We start from the raw sequence: 16,872 nt of genomic DNA, 5'->3' as shown, positions 1-16,872 counted from the left end.
GGGTGCTGTCCAGTTGGCTCAGCTTGTGAAGGCATATGGATGGGGCCAAGGATGTGGTTTCCATCTGCACAAGCTCAGTGTAGTCCACGCTGGGCCGTGGCAGGTCCTCTTACCTCCACCCGTACACATCAATGGAAAATACACCTAAAAAGCACACTCTCAGGGCGCCTGGGTGGCTTGTCCAACTTCGACTCAGGTCACGATCTCACAGTTCGTGAGTTCGAGCCCCACATCAGGCTCTCTGCTGTCAGCACAGAGCCCACTTTGGATCCTTCCTTCCTTAGAAGGAAGTTCTGTCCCCCTATCTCTCTGCCCCTCCCTCCCTTGCGCATGCTTGCTCTCTGTCTCTCTCTCAAGAAAAGAACAGCACGTTCTCTACTAATGGTGGAAGCAGCAACACTTCATAGCTTTAGGTACCGGCTAAACACAAATCCCTTCTGTGGGTCTAATTATAAGGATAAGTCTGAAAGTTAGAGGTGGCTGATCGCAAGCTGGAAAAAAGCATACGCTACTAGCCACTTAGTAGACAGCATTAGAATGACAACAGTACCTTAAAAGCTAAGAGTAATTAAGAAAACTGGGTAATAAACATGCAGCTCTACATTACCAACGCCATTAAAAGCCAAAATGCTATTAGAAAAGGGAAGACGAGTAATAGGGACAATCATCTTTTTTACTGCCCAAGGTCACTCTTAGCCTTGAAGAATCAAAACAGAGCAAAGGTGTACCTCAGAAGTGTACCATTCAGTATGAAGCCTGGCTACGATTCCCTGCCTTTCCTTTCCAGTGTAGCCATGCTGTTCGAACAGACCTGTCTATCTTAAAGAAGTCTGTTGTGTGAAGACAGAGAGCACAAGCCCTGTGGCTACAAGTCAGAGAAGTGCACTGGACCAGATACTAGGACAGAGGATCAAGAGGTTTTATTTAATCCTCTCAACTTGAAAGGGAGGCCCTGAATAGGAACAAGGGACACTTTCAGAACTGACCAAGAATGAGAAAAACAATGCTGAGGAGCTGCAAGAAGCCTCTAAGACCAGAATAGCAGCAGGGATAGTTGGGTCAGGGCTAAGACCCAAGGCCAGTGTCATCTGAGGAACATTTGAACAGAGCCCCCACTCTAACATGTTCTAGGCAGTGCTAATAATCCATCACTGTCATGGGCACCACACACAAATATGAGGCTGCCGCCCTCAACGAAAGCACGATGGGACACTGTCTTGCTAGCTCAACCTATTAAAGTCTAGCACTCCCAGTTCTTCAGTGCAGAACTTCCTTCCAAAAACAATGAGCGCAGGTATGAGATGGATAAAGCCTGAATTGGCGGCTCAGGCTTGTCAGTGTCCTTTAGGAAATTTCTCACTGCCCAGAGGTGTTTGTTTTATTCTGGCAACTCTTCACTGTAATGGATCATCTGGTGTTGCTTGCCAGGTGCCTCTGGCACAGGCTGAGAAGATGATACCAAGAACATGCTGTGTGCCAGAAGCCTTCTGCAGAATGTCAGGTTTGACAGAAATGGGAGAAGGCAAGAGGCTCGGGTGGGCATGCCCAGGGAGGGCAAGAAGGGGAGGGGAGCTACCACACACCCATCCCGAGAGAGGCATTTTTGTAGTATACTCAGGCAGAGAGATAGAGGACCAGCAGTCTACTCAGTGTGGCTCAATAAAGCCAACAGATCCACTGAACCCAGGCACAACTTTATAGGGATGAAGATACGAGGAGAGCTGTTCCCCAGTTTTTTTGTGGGAATGACAAAAGTGACAAATAGCAGTGATGTAGGTCATAGACTGAGCTTTAATGTCTCCCTCTCACAACACGGTAGTACTTTCAGCGGGGACTAGCACACGGCTCCCAAGGCTGGCTTTCTAGAGGGCTGAAGCAGGCATGCCCTTGGCTGCTGTGCAGCTGGAGCAGCCCCAGGCGCCCGGCCCAGTACAAACTCTGGAGCTCAAACACCTACATCTGCTGCAGCTCACCAGCTCCAGAGTTCTGGAATTGACAGTGTGGATTCGGTGAGTACCAAGTACTTCAAACACTGTTCCCTCCGCCACCCCTTGGCTCTGTGAGGCCCGAAAGAACACCCTACCTTTTTAGGGCCAGAATGGCCCATCATGGCAGGTTTGAATCCTCTGTTTTGTATCTGCTTCAGACATCTTAGACACATGAGCCATGGTAACAGTGGGGCTTGCCACGCCCAGAGGACTCTTGGAAGTCATATCCAAATTGCCACAAGTCAGCTTCCTAGCTGATGGCTCCTTTCTATGCCCAACACAGTATGGCAATTCCAAATGACTGCAATTAGAAGCAAAGACGGACAGGAGTCCACCTTCTTTCTAGACCCAGTCAGTGCTCGCCTCAATGGCTTTATCTCGTTCTTTCATGAACATGCACTTCTGCATGTACACAGAACTCTAGGAGGATCCTCCTATCCGAAGACTATGGAATTAATTTCTGAATTCATGGAACTATCCATTTCCTTAAGTGATGTTCAAACTGCAGACTGGTCTCTGCCTTCCCAGACATCTTCCCGTTGCTTGGCTTCCAGTCGCTTTCTCTCTGTAAGTAAGGACAGTATGAAAAGTGGAAGTATGCTCCATATAACCAGTGACTTTCCTTTAATCCAAATTATAAGCAAACTTCAGTCATGAGACAGGAGAATTTCCTGGTCTTCTCTTACCTGACTCCAAGAGTTAATATCTTTAACTTTCCAAGTGCGTTATAAGTGGAAGCAATGTTATTAGTACTATATAATAAAAAAGAAAGATCTGGGGCTAACAGAAATAAAAAGTATGTGGAGTAAGTCAGAACCTAGCAGGACCAGACTCCAGTCTTGCTGATAATGTATTTATTTTCATTCTATTTCTCAACTGTGTTAGTGCTTCAATATAATTGCCTGTTCTTCCCACTTCACTGATCTTTAAAAATATTTCAATAGGGATGAAGAATAGGTTTGAATATTCTTCTTCTGTCTTCTTGCTCAAATAGAAATGGTGGCCACTGGGCTCTAGCTGGATCTCCCTACTACAGTCTTACAGAAAAAAAATTTTCAGAGGCAAATCAAATTTCAGTATTTTTAGAGCATTTTCAAGAGCCTACCTTCCGTAACACACAATTCCAACATGGGAAAACAACCACATATAATGGAGGGAAATAAAGAATTATTTCTAAAAACAAAACAAAACAAAACAAAAAAATCAGAAATCTGGGCAATCCATCTTCAATTTTTAACAGAGAAGCTGGGTTTCCATTTAATACTTTGACCAAGACCTGAGATAATACAGACCACACATGATTTGGTGACCCGAGCACTTCATTAGGTGCCACAATACCAGTTCTAATTTCATGGCTAGTCATTTACCATAAAATATAGATGATAAGCCTAAGTGCTTCCTCTCAAGGGCTATTATTTCAAATAAAGTCTGTAAAACATTTTGCAAGTCATGAACCAGGGGAATTACCATAGAAATCAAGGTGAGTTTAGAGTTAACACTTGCTATTTTGACATACCTTTCCAAATCAGCAGAATCCCTTACAAAATTCCTTTACTGAATATATTTGACTGTACTTTAAGGGCAAAGAACTTGGTCAGGAAGCTGACTGGCATTTGGAAATGTGAGATAGAGAAATTCACTGCTATTTGGGCACCACCTTGTGGCATTATCTGAATATAACAGTAAAGTTATAACAGACAAAAAAAAAAAAAAAAAAGAGGGTCAGCAAATTCCAAACTGAAGGCTAATTAATTCAGTGCCTTGTGACTTGGCTTTAAGACAGGCTTCAATTGGGATTGGGATTCTCCAGGGAGACCGCGCTAAGGATAATTGGCTTGTCTAAAGGATTCCAGGGTTTCTTAGGAAAGCACTGTGGTTCTGATTCTCATAAACAGGGTAAAGTTATTAGAAGGGGATCTAAAGGCAAAAGCAATGTTGGACGAAAGCAATCAAAAATTGGTTCTGGATTCCTAGAAAACTGAAGAAACCAGAAAAGTGAACTACTAGAACTCAAATTTTTCAATAAGCTCAGAAATTTAAATCAGAGTGACTATCTGGGAAGTTTAACAAAAGAAATCCAGGTGTAGTAGAAAAATAAACCACTCACCACAATTCGCAACTCTAAACTCAAAGCACTTCGGAAAAGTTGGTTTTTTTTAAACTTGTTTTTTTTTTTTAAAGTTTAGGGCCAAAATTCATTTGGTAGTAAATATAACCTGAAAAGATAAAAGGCTGCTTATGGTCTTACCTATGCCATTTAATGGAACAATCATACACTTGGTGGCAGAAATACTGTCAGTGTGTCTGATTTTGGTGTTATGAAATATATATTAAGATAACGATATTATCTTTCTAAAATTGAATACAGTTCAGAATACTAAAACATTTCCCACCCTAATGTTTTATAATAAAAGATTATGGATCTCTACTGCCGAATACATGTAAAATAATATATGAGGAAACTCTGGTGGTTAACCAGTGAAGGCTGGGAGACAGACTGAGAAGCACAAAGAAATAGTAACAATGTGAGGCATACATTTAGTAATTCAGAACCTGAATAGAGAAATACTTTTTAAAGAGGAAATGGAAGCTTGGAGGGGTTAAGTGACTTGGCTAAGGTTACATATCAGTGAAAAACTAAAGGTGGAACTCAGGCCTTTAATTCTTAAACCAGCATACTTTCTACTGTCCTGACATATAAATATATCTACAAAGAAAAGGGGAAAATGAAAAACAAAAAAGAGAAAGGAGGGGTGCCTGGGTGGCTCCGTTGGTTAAGCATCCAACTCTAGATTTCAGCTCAGATCATGATTTCATGGTCGTGAGATGGAGCCCCACGTCAGGTTTCACACTGGGTGTGGAGCTTGTTTGAGATTCCCTCTCTCCCCGCCTCTCTCCACCCCTCCCGTGCTTGCTCTCAAAAAAGAGAGACAGAGAGAGACAGAGAGAGAGAGAAAGGAAAGCAGATAATACCTGATAGACTGCCTGCAAGGACCTCCTATATTAACCTGACAGACTGCATGAGAAGAGCTCCTATTACCTTTACCTTTAACAATTAGAAAACAGTAAACTAAGTAAAGAGAAAGCCCAACAGCAGCCATAAGGGCAAGGAACTAAAGGCAGAATAGAAGAATTTGTATGAAATGATTAACTTAAAGTGTGCATGTAAGCTGTCCCTAAAGACTTTCATTTCCCAGTATAATAAATAAATTGCATAAATGATTTTATTAAATTAGTTGACTGAATCACTACTTACCACTCAGGGAATGGAAAGGGATAAAGATTAAAAAAGAGCCAATACAGTGTCATCTCAAAAGAAAACAAAGAAAAGGAATGTAAATTAAAACGTTCAAAATCTACTTCTATGCCTAAGAAAATAATGGAGAAAAATCATCACAAAACTCCCTACAGAGGAATAATCAACACGCAGACTTGAAGCACAAGTCTGGTCAAACTAATCTAATTGCCTTCTTTTATGGATTGACAGACCTGATAGATTAAGGTGAAATAATACAAGTGACCTCTTAATTTTAGCAAGGTTTTAGATTTTAGGCTTACCAACTATTTATATAATCATTAATATACCAGGAAAGATAGTCTGGACCACATAAGTGTTTAAGGGGAGCATTTAACTCTGGAGAGTAGAATGTCCATCAATGTATTAAGTGTCAACACAAAGAACTATGTGTTCTTTATTTAGCAATAGTTGGTAAACTGGTCAGTTAATCCTAGGGTTAATTAACATTTTCATCTGATACTGGCCTGTGATATAAGAATATTAAACAGCAAGTAACAGCAAAAATATGGGTAAATACTGCATCTCAGAGAAAAAGATCACATTAAGATGAAAAGAGAAATGTGATCGGAAATGAAGGGAATTTCACATTAGGAAAGAAAAGACACCAAGAAAATGCCACACGACCTAGATTATGAGTCAGCAATGCAGCAGAGCCATTGAAGGCAGAATAATGGAGTGCCTAAAAAGAATTTCAAAAGGTAGCAGTTGTAATTAAATTTTTTTAGTACAGTTGACTAAGTATTCTATAGGGATGATTTTACTTTTAAGTTCTCAGTGATTTTAATTAAGCAAACTAGGGGATCAAATGATTGTTTACTTACTCTGCCTTTCAGGCCTGTGACCCAAAAGATGCCTTTTAGAACCAGTCAATTAAGCACCTACCCCCAAGAGTAAATGGAAATAAGAAACAGAATTATAGCAAGCTTTGAAAATGAGAGAGTAGCTTATTCTGAGATGTAATGATATCTTCTATCTCCAATTTTAGGTGGGAATCAAGTGTTTTGATAAGTGAAACATGGGGAAATTTTACATATACTCCTGAATCTGGTCTTAAAAATGTAGTTTTATTATTTCATGTGAATCACTGGTTTAAAACATGATTAAGTCAAATACAAAGGATGGAGGATGATCTATCCTTTGATTTCCCACTCTTAGTGCAGCTCTGATCTGTTATGCACTCTGTCAGACTGACAAACCTCTTCTCCATATTCTAAGACTATGAACTTTTAAAAAGCTCTTATCCTCCAGATATACACATGATTTGCTTAAAATGATTTGGGTACTTCTTTTTTCTTGATTCTTCCCAGAGTAGCTTTGTTTTCTGAATCTAATTTTTAATTAAGGACTAAGACACAGACTTCTCACTAGAAGGGTAAGAAGACCAAAGTAGAGTGAGGAAACTTAGCAGGAAGTATTTAAACCTCAAAATCACAAATCCCAAATTCATTAATTACAAGGTTTTCATAGGAAGTGTTCAACTCTGGGCTTTATAAAGAAAAACATAAAGGATTTGAAATAGTTCAGAGTAGAATCATGAATGAAATAAGATTTATGAAGAAAAAGTGACCAATGTCACTCATGTATTCAGTCAATGCACATTGAGTATTTTTTTATGAACCAGACACTATGCCAGACAGGAGAACTCTTCAAGTGGGTGGGTAGAGAAATCCTAGCTATTCTATCGTACTGCTTATGAGAGTACCTATATCAGGATGGTACACAGATTTCAATTTCCATGCTAAATTCTGATCAATTGGCAATGGTCAAGTCAAAAGTCACAAAAAAGAGTGCCGTAACTGATTAGCACTGTTTGTCATGGATAATGGATGGGGAGCAACAGTACAAATTACATAGGTGTCATTACTGTCTCATTATAATGAATATTAATTTGCTAAGAGTCACATAAATAATAGTATCCTGAATTTGTAAAGCACCTTTCTAAACATTTTTACACGTTACCTTAGGTTATGCTCAAAAAATTCTCCAGGGTAAATTAGGCATTAGTTTTGCTTTGTTGGAAACTGGTGCACAGAAAGGTGTAAGAGACATGCCCATGGCAACACAGCTAATGTTAATGGCAAAAACCCTCTTACAGCCCAAATTCCCTTATTCCTAAATAATCTGCCTTTGATCTTTAAAAATTAGAAGAGAATGGTGTCCACATATATTCCCTATTTCTAACAAGGAAAAGAGAAGAGGAAACTGGCTTAAACTGTTGTACAGGTATAAGTTAGACCTAAGGAAGAATTTTTTGACAGTGAAAGCTGCTAACTATTGGAACAAATAACTAAGAAACGAGTGCTGATGAAAATGTGGAGAAACAGGAACCCTCGGGCACTGCTGGTGGGAATGCAAGCTGGTGCAGTCACTAAGCAAAACAGTGTGGAGGTTTCTCAAAACATAAAAAACAGAACTACCATATGATCCAGTAATCACATAACTGGGTATTTATCCAAAGAATACAAAAATACTAATTTGAAAGGACACATGTGCCCCTATGTTTATTGTAGCATTATTTACAATAGCCAAATTATGGAAGCAGCCCAAATGCCCACTGATAGATGAACAGATAAAGAAGAGGTGACACGCACGCACACACACACACACACACACACACACACACACACACTGGAGTATTATACAGACATTAAAAAAAGAATGAAATCTTGCCATTTGCCATTTGCAACAACATGGATAGAGCTAGGGAGTGTAATGCTAAGCAATATGATTATGAAATGCTAAGCATAAAAAAATATGATTTTTCACTCATGTGGAATTTAAGAAACAAATGAACAAAGGAAAAAACCAAGACAAACCAAAAAACTCCTAACTATAGAGAACAAACTGATGGTTACCGGAGGGGAGGTGGGTGGGAGGGATGTGAAATAGGGGATGCAGGTTAAGAGTACACATATCTTGATGAGCACTGAGTAATGTATAGAATTGTTGAATGACTATATTGTACACCTGAAACTAATTTAACACTGTATATTAACTATACTGGAATTTTTAAAAAGTCTTCCAAATTGAAGTGAGAAGAGAAACAACTGCTGAAAAAATTATTTTCTTCTTTACTCAAGGTAGATATCCTCACTAGACTAAGTCTTAAGTAGAGGAACAAAATTTTGCCGTCTTTCTAATTCTCCCAAGTAGGAGCATAATGCATAATTTATACAGGGCAGGTGCTTAGTGAATGTCAAATGTTGTTTTTGGAGTGTTATAGAAAATTTAAAATAAAAAAAGTAATGACAAAAAATGTGCACTGAGATCTGTGCTAGACTCATAATATTGCTACTATTACTAAAAACAGCAGCAGCTAACATATATCACATACTTATTACAGACCTATAGAAACAGGACAGAGTGCATTTCTATAGGTTCTGAAGATGACTAAGCATCTTCTGTGGATTATCTCACTTCATGTCCATTTTATGAATGAGGAAACAGAGGCCTCCAGAGAATAAGTAATCTGCTCAAGGTCACACAGCCAGTAAATTGTAGAGCTTATGGGTAGACGCAGGCAGTCAGATTCCAGAATCTATTATGTTATCCACCAAGCTGTACTGATCCCTCACCCCTCCAGTGGAAAAAGGTCTGGAGCAAAAATATCTGTTCTGTTGAATACCTAAACAGTACTTTTCATTTCCAGAGAGAAAAAGTCTTTAAGTGAGAAGTCTTGGGCTCCATGCAGGCAGGTACAAGAATATCTGCTGAATGCATAAAGAAGTCAGAAAGAGATATATCAGGAATTTTCCATATGCGTTTTCTCAGATATGAAGAATGGGAGAGCTCTGAAGCATAATAAAGGAAGAATCTTCTATAATCTGTACAGCCTCAGCACCAATGGATGAGAGGAACTTATCACAATGAGTCTCTATTCACAAATCAAGGCCTTCTTTCAAAAAGTTAAGTAACAGGGTACTCAGCCAATAGTCTCATTTTTAACTGCATCACTGAAATGTCCTCTGTATAAGGGGACATTTAAAACAAACACTTCAAATGAAGCTATATGCTAATGTGCTTACAGAAAAACAGAGGGGAATACTCAAGATGACATCTGTGCAAGACTATTGCTGCAGTACCTGTGGAAATACAGGTAATATTACATGCGTAGGGTAGGGAAACATAACACACTGCAAAAAGAGCCACATCTTCCCTTATAGATACCACAGTTATTACCCTCTTGCGATTTTCTGAGATAATTGTGGTTATCACAGAGAAAACACTTTCCTCAGAGATAACCATTAATAAAGGGTTAAGGACATTGCACATTCTGCTTTACTCTAGTTCTGTTATTGCCGTGTATAAAAACTACCTATAGTCCGTAAAAGGCCCTTGAGTGAACATGCATTGGAAAAATCAAAACTGCCTCATTATAATCATTAAGGTTTCAAAAAATTAGTTGGGTTCAACTCTGAAACTCTAGCACCTGCCATGACACACTCTGTCACTGGTTATCTGGCCAGTGCAGCTGAGAGTCCGCAAGCCGCCTGCTATCACCAAAGCAGAGTGGACAGGAAGTATTAATGGCCTTGTTAGACCGGCAATAAACAAGGAGTTTGAAACTTCAATTCGTTTAATGGAAAAATGAAGTTACTTTTTGGTAAGTGGAATTTTCAGAATAAATTGCCTTCACAGATCCTACAGATCGTGGGCTAAGGCAATGAGACTGTTTAAAGCCTGGAAGGTTGATAAAAAGTACTTAAGTGTAAAGCCAGAATCCCAGGCCTTTACATTTAAGTCAACAGCCTGTAAGGAGGGAAGAGAGAAATTTTAACTTCAACTCCAAACTACAGGGAAAGAAAAACCCTGCTGTGGATCAGTGGAAATATTTTCTAAGAACTCGTAGGTACTGCAAAATAATCAGAAGATAGGTTAATCCATATGTACTCTAAGGGAGCCACTCAGAGCTGCCTTTAAAGGAAAAAATACCTCCTACAGTTATCATCATCCGTGTCAGTCGATGGCTTTTCCTTAATTTGTCTTCTACCTACAGTCTAAACCATTAGATAATATCATGGCAATCAAGGTCCAATAAAACCACAGCAAATGTTTTCTGTCTGAAAGACTACTATGTCTTTACAGGAAAAATTTGCTCAGAGTTTGGAGCAACAACTAGAGTGAAAGCCATGGATGATGAGCTGAGAAGACCGAACCTATCTCTTAGAAAACCACAGTAGAAACATGGATTAGGATGCCTGGTGTATGGAACAGGAAGAGAAATCCTGAAATGTCTCCACCCTAAATATAAGGCATGAAAACAATTTCAATACACTTGGGAGGCTTCCAGGAAATGGAAATGACAAAAGGGAAAGGGCTCTGTTCCTTTTTTTTTTTTTTTTTTTTTTTTTTTTACCACATGTCTTATAGTGAGCTCTAGAGAACTAGAGAAGAACACCATCACTTCAACTCACCTCGGGCCTCCTGCAGTTTCTTGAGCTCTGCTTCCCTTTCTGTTTTGCTCTGTTTACTTCGAACCCCAAGGGCACTGATGACTAACCTTCTGGCTAGGGCTGCTGAAGTCTCAGGACGCTCCTTTGCTGGCTGGAGGAACTCTGAATGGGAGAAACAGAGGGGGCAGGAGGAAGTAAGGAAGAGAAGGCACTCTAGTGCCAAGTGATTTAACTCCATAATTAACATATAAAATAGACTAACAAGGGCTGCATCAGCAGTAATTAATATGGGCCAATAGATGATCATCAGAGGAAACTAAAATGGCAAAGCACAAACAATCCTGGCTTCATTATCTGTATTAATACAATTTCTACAGTGACTCAAACAGCTCAACAGTGAGGTAAACCAGATAAGGATGTCAACAACAACAAAAAAACGGTTGCTGCGTTGCTTGGCCAGATCTCCCACTCTCTCCAACTGGCTACTCAAATGCCATATTTCCAACATAACCTTTTCTATTTTCTCTTTAAGAACATACTACCTTAAACACTAAAAAATAAAGTGATAGGTCTTTAGAATTCTAGATGAGGAGTAAGTGCTGGAGAAAATAATAATACACTACCAACAAGAAAAGCCCCTGAGATTATAGGCTCACCGGCATAAGCTCTAGCTTTGGCCTTGGCTGCTCTTGTGGCCTGTGACAATGGCCTGATTTTCACCATGGTATGTTTACTACCCAGAGCATCACGAGCTGCAAAGAAGAATAATGTAAGGAAGTAGACGACATGAAGAAGAGTGATACAGAGGAAAATTTAAGGCTAGTTCTCAGAAAGTTATTTCCTAGATGTCTAGATGTTATGCTTTTTTTTTTTTTTCCCACGGCAAGCTTTACAAAATCCATTAACAAGTCGGCAAGTGATTATTTTAGATCAGGGATCAGCAAACTATGGTTTTGCGACCAAATCAAGCCAACCACCTATTTTTGTAACATTTTACTGAAACAGAGCCATTCCTATTCATTTGAATACTGTTTAGGGATGCTTTCTTATTACAACAGAATTAAGTAGTGACAGAGACCTTACACCCTAAATATTTACTATGTGGTCCTTTAGAGAGTAAGTCTGCAGATCCCTATTCTAAGTGGTTCGGACAGGATCCAACATCTCTCATTTCTCTGAATGCTTCTGCATCACATCAATCATAAAGCTAACGATGTAATTCAAAAGGCCCCCTCACATATTCAGAAAGTAGGTATTATGTAGTGAGAGTTATTACTTCCAGGGAGAGATTTCTCACTGGAAAGGTTAAAGGGCTATTTCGAATTCATTCGTCTGAGGGAAAAACATCACAAAAATTTTAAGATTCAGTCACACTGGTTTCTTAAATTTCTACTTACAGTCTGCTTATGTATTATCCGAACTGACCATTATACAGCATGTAACCTTGGAAGGAGTTGGCTCTCATTCCAAACACCACTGGATTAAGGTGAAAAGGAAGAGAGGGAGCACATGGGTACCAAAGCACTATGCCTCAAAAACCTGCTTCTGCCATTCACCTATAACCGGCTGAATAAAATGCCAGTTGGCTACAATACAAGGGAAATAAGAACAAGTAGCAGGAGAAAAGGGACAATGAGAAAAGACTACCACAATCCACTGGGCGAATACCTGTAATTGGACTGGAGAATACTCCTAGGGCGTGTGTATCATCCACCCATTTAATATCAAATCCTTTCTTTCTGCAACAAAAGAACACAATTTTATTTCTTAAAATAAAATTTACTTTTATGAAACAGCTTTCAAATAGAGTCTCATAAAGCATTTCATGATGAGATAAACACTCAACGAGCACAGGTGGAATGGGGATAATGACACAAAAAACAGCTTGGAGGACAGAAGAAGCCACTGAATTTTAAAAGCAATAATACCATCATAAAGAACTACCTGGGAGTATTTTATGTTCCCAGCCATTTTATAGACATCAACTAATTAATCCTCACATGTCCCTTGGGGAGGTAAAGTATTTATCGCACTATTTACAAGAGATGTTCTTGTGGGCACAGAACAAGAAGAGGTGAAAAGAGAAAGTAGAGGAGGGGTAGAAGAATACTGGAAGAGGAGGGAGGCAGGGAAGGTCACCTGGATTTAATGCAAATGTAGACTCACGGAGAGACAGAGAGGGAGAGGGAAACAGGTCATTCAAAGCAAGAAACAAACAAAAAATCCCAAAGACAAAAAAAAGTAAGTAATAGAGAAAAAAAGACAACTCTAATCAGAGAGACCGACTAATCTTTCTAGTTGTAAAAGAAAGTATGAAGGGGAAAAAAGGAAAGAATTGTGGCAAAGTCAGAAAAATTCAGGATAAAAGAAATCAAGCTCAGAGAAACGTCAGACAGGATTAGACAGAATCAAAAGAAAGACCACGAAGTACTAAAAAACACCTTTATTTTGGAGCAGAGCTATTAGTGCGCATAATGACTATCAAAATGATGACATTATTTTTCTCAGCTAGGAACTTAAAACGGCTCATAGGTTCAACGGTTCTACAGAAAGGGTACAGGGTTAAGGATCAGATGCATAAGGACTCAGGGTTCTGCCATGTTGAGACCTTGGGCAGATTTAACTTCTCTTGAAGCTAGGTCTGCTCATCTGTAGAATGGGCATAGTACCTTCCAGTTATTGTAAAAATGGAAATGAGATCATCTATGACAAGACAAAGAGCACGGTGTTGAGCACTTACGGGCATTTAATAAATGAATGTTGCTCATTATTTTTTATGACTAATAGCAATATTCATCAGGAATATTATTAATATTGATAAAGATAGTGACTAAAATACAAAGTTGATTCAGGTATTTGACTCTCAAGACGTTATTATAGGCTTTTGTACCATGACCTTGACTTTATTTTTATAAAGCACTATAAAGAAAGGAAAAAGACAACAGCTAAAATATCTTCCTTCAGATGAGAAAAAAAAATTCCTTTGAGGAAAAAAGGAATGAAGGAGGCTTCAAGGTTAGTTAGAGAATTTCCCGAATGTAAGGGTAAGTTTGACCATGGCATAAAATGACCACAGGGGTTGGAGACTAAAAAAGTTCAATAGCACAAGAGTCTATATAATAATAGTTTACAAAAAGGTTAGCAAAAGACCTTAGATGGGTTCTGGAGAGCCTTTTAGACTGGAATTTTATAATCCTTTAAAATGCTTCTCCTCTTTTGGGACTGTTTTTAAGTTTGAGAGAAAAATGGACTTGCAGGTAAGATTAGGGAGAAATATAGCAAAGGGAAATTAATAATTCATAAGAATTAACTAGCCTTCAGGAAATTCTAGACATCAACAAAACTAATCCTTGGTTTTAAAAATCATCATTACTAGTAACAATCTAAGGTAGTTCTAATTTGGGATTTAATCTCACTGACTGCTTTTTAAAATCTATTAGGCACTTTATGTGCAACAGGCCCTGATACAGGGTCTTAATATAATGCTAATGAATTAGACTGAGCAAACCTATAAATTTAGCGTACGGTGTATAGGAAGATTAAATGTCCTCCATGATCCAGTCACCCCCTTATTTCTTTTAGTTATAGAACTGATACTCGCCCCCCATTCAAATTTAGGTGAGGTACATGGCTGCTAGCTAGTTCTATCTGTTCTAGAACTTTGTAAAAAAAAATAGGGTTCTTGTTTTTGTACATAGAATTTCACTGAATACAATCATGCTCATTTGTATTGTCTGTGGCTGCTTTTGTGCAATGATGGCAGAGTTGCCTAAAATATTTCCTATCTGACCCTTTAAGAAAAAGTGGGGAGCTAAACCCTAACTGATACAGAATCTTAAAAATTCAAGATACATATGAATTGAGTATTTTTTCAGAGAGAAAGAGAGAGAGAGCATGAGCACGCATGAGTAGGAGAGGGGCAGAGGGAGGAGAGAGAATCTTAAGCAGGCTCCATACCCAGTGTGGTACCGGACATGGGACTCGATCTCACAACTACAAGATTATGACCTGAGCCGAGATCAAGAGTCGGACACTTAATGGACTGAGCCACCCAGGCGCCCCAAATTTTAAATTTAAATTAATTTTAAATTAAATTAAAAATGAACTAAGTCCATTGTCCGATGCTACAAATTTAAAAATTGTAGCATCGGACAACGGACTTACCCGGACTTAGTTCATTTTTAATTCTCAGGATTAGAATGTTAAAGTATAATCCTTGTTGGTATTGACTTCTTCAAGATCCTAAAGATCTTTCTCTTAATAACTTTCTTTCTGGATTGTTTCTTTACCCCTGAAACTTATTTTCTTCTTATAAGCTAAAGATACAGAGGTACACTTCTGATTCTTTTACCTTGTCCTATATATGTATAAACTATATACATAACTAGAGTTAGTGCAACTGTTTTCAAACCCACTTATATCAGTTTTTATTTATATTTTCACTACATAATTTAATAAAATTTAAACAACGAAATGAGTGTCAAAAAGAAGAATTGTTGTGTCTATAAAAACTTAACTGAATGCTTTGGAAGACTAGAGAATGGTGAAGTCACTAAAAAAATCCAAGAACAATGACCAATTATGCTTGGGCAAACAGCTATAAAAGACAAACATTTTAACCTATAAGGAATATGCACTCAGATGACTCTAAAGGTACATTAAAGTTCTTGTTCTACTTCAGTTGATATGTTATGAGATAACATTTAGGAACTCTTTTATCAATAGACCAATAACTTAAAAGAAATAAAAGGCTTTGGCACCACATCAAAGACTGGCAAGTGTTTATATGTGTTGTTAAAATAAACTGAGACATATAACAATCATTTCTTACCATTCTCCACTTGACTATTTCTATCTCAGTGGTCAGAATAACCTCAAATCAATAATTTAATTTATAGTGCTGCTGAATTGTTAGGGCCCTTGGTGCTTAGAAGAAGAAAATGCATATCCTTTCAGGAGAAATCCTCTTCTTCTACTGTAGACTCCAATTCCCATAAATAAAATTCCAAGGAAAAGAGTTGGCTCACAGTAAGAAAAGTAACTAAGCCTCCAAAAAAGCCAAGGCACTACAAGTAAGAATTTGCAGAAGCAGAACTAAAAAGATGTCAGGTAAAGGAATTACCAGACACAGACCACAGAAGGTTTATGTTTAATATACTTGAAGAAATTTTTTTAAATCTTGAAAATATTTTAGAATAAAAGAAACTAAAAAATGACCATGCAGATTTTAAAGAGAAATGGATAATTTTGAAAAAAAGAAAAACATAAAATGAAATTTAAACATTCAATGGACAGAATTAACAGAAAATTAAACACAGCTAAAGAAAAAATTAGTGAACTGGAAATAAGAGCTAAAGAAACTACTTAGAATATAACAGAGACAAACATGGAAAACATAAAGGAGGTAACATGAGGATTAAATGAGAAGGTCGAATATATATTTTCTTGGCATCTTAGAGAAAGTAAAAGAGAGACTGGCACAGAGGCCATTATCTCTATCTGAAGAGATAATGTGGGTGTTCTCCAAAACCAATGAAAAATACTTACCGATTTAAGAAGCTCAAATAATCTCAAGAATTAAAAACAAAAGAAACAAAAGAACAAAAAAACCAACCCAACCAAACAAAAAAGCAAAGCCCCATCACACTACAACGCACAATACCAAAGACAAAGAGAAATCCCTAAGAGCATCCAAAGAGAAAAGACAGATTACATTCAGAAGCAACAGTTGTGAACTTTTAGCTGGCTTCTTATTCTCCACAGAGAAAGACGGGAAACAGTAGAATAAATCTACATGTTTCTGAGAGAAAAATGACTGTCAACCTAGAATTCTACACCTAGCAAAAATGTCTGAAAAATGAAGTTGAAACAATGCCATTAAAAGACAACAAAAAATCCAACTGAGTTTGTTAACAGCAATTTGTTACTAAATTAAATACTAAGGAAATATGTTCCATGCAGGAAGAAAAATATTTCAGATGGAAGATATACGAGATGCAAGATGTATAGATAAAGAACACAGAACGTGGATAAATCTGAATGCTAAATATATAAAATAGAAACGTCAAATGGAGTTTAAAAATAAAATTAAGAGAATAGTCACAATAGCATATTAGTTGGGGGTGGCGAAAAGGGAGGAAATAGAATTGGGAAATGGAGTTAAAAGCTCTTATCATGTTTGGAAAGAGTGTAA

The 16,872-nt window shown here is 38.0% G+C and overlaps 1 protein-coding gene across 14 annotated transcripts in view; it reads right to left on the bottom strand.

Moving 5' to 3' along the window:
* R3HCC1L (R3H domain and coiled-coil containing 1 like) overlaps positions 1 to 16,872 on the bottom strand; it is a 103,262-nt gene that overhangs the window by 8,228 nt on the left and 78,162 nt on the right. For 13 of the 14 annotated variants that reach the window (XM_015062984.3, XM_015062983.3, XM_027062789.2 and 10 more), the window contains 4 exons: positions 12,348 to 12,418; positions 11,336 to 11,431; positions 10,701 to 10,841; positions 1,774 to 2,553 (listed from right to left, as the gene is read on the bottom strand). In XM_015062984.3, coding sequence (XP_014918470.1) covers positions 2,486 to 2,553; positions 10,701 to 10,841; positions 11,336 to 11,431; positions 12,348 to 12,418 — 376 coding nt within the window. In that variant the 3' untranslated portion in view covers positions 1,774 to 2,485. Of the gene's footprint in view, positions 1 to 1,773; positions 2,554 to 10,700; positions 10,842 to 11,335; positions 11,432 to 12,347; positions 12,419 to 16,872 lie in introns of those variants that run through there. The other variant, XR_008292271.1, reaches the window with a different exon arrangement.

Source organism: Acinonyx jubatus, chromosome D2 (assembly GCF_027475565.1).
Source record: "Acinonyx jubatus isolate Ajub_Pintada_27869175 chromosome D2, VMU_Ajub_asm_v1.0, whole genome shotgun sequence".
In the NCBI taxonomy this organism is placed as follows: Eukaryota; Metazoa; Chordata; class Mammalia; order Carnivora; family Felidae; genus Acinonyx; species Acinonyx jubatus.
The sequence above is the reverse complement of the archived record's forward strand: the minus strand, read 5'-3'. Positions and strand labels throughout refer to the sequence as shown.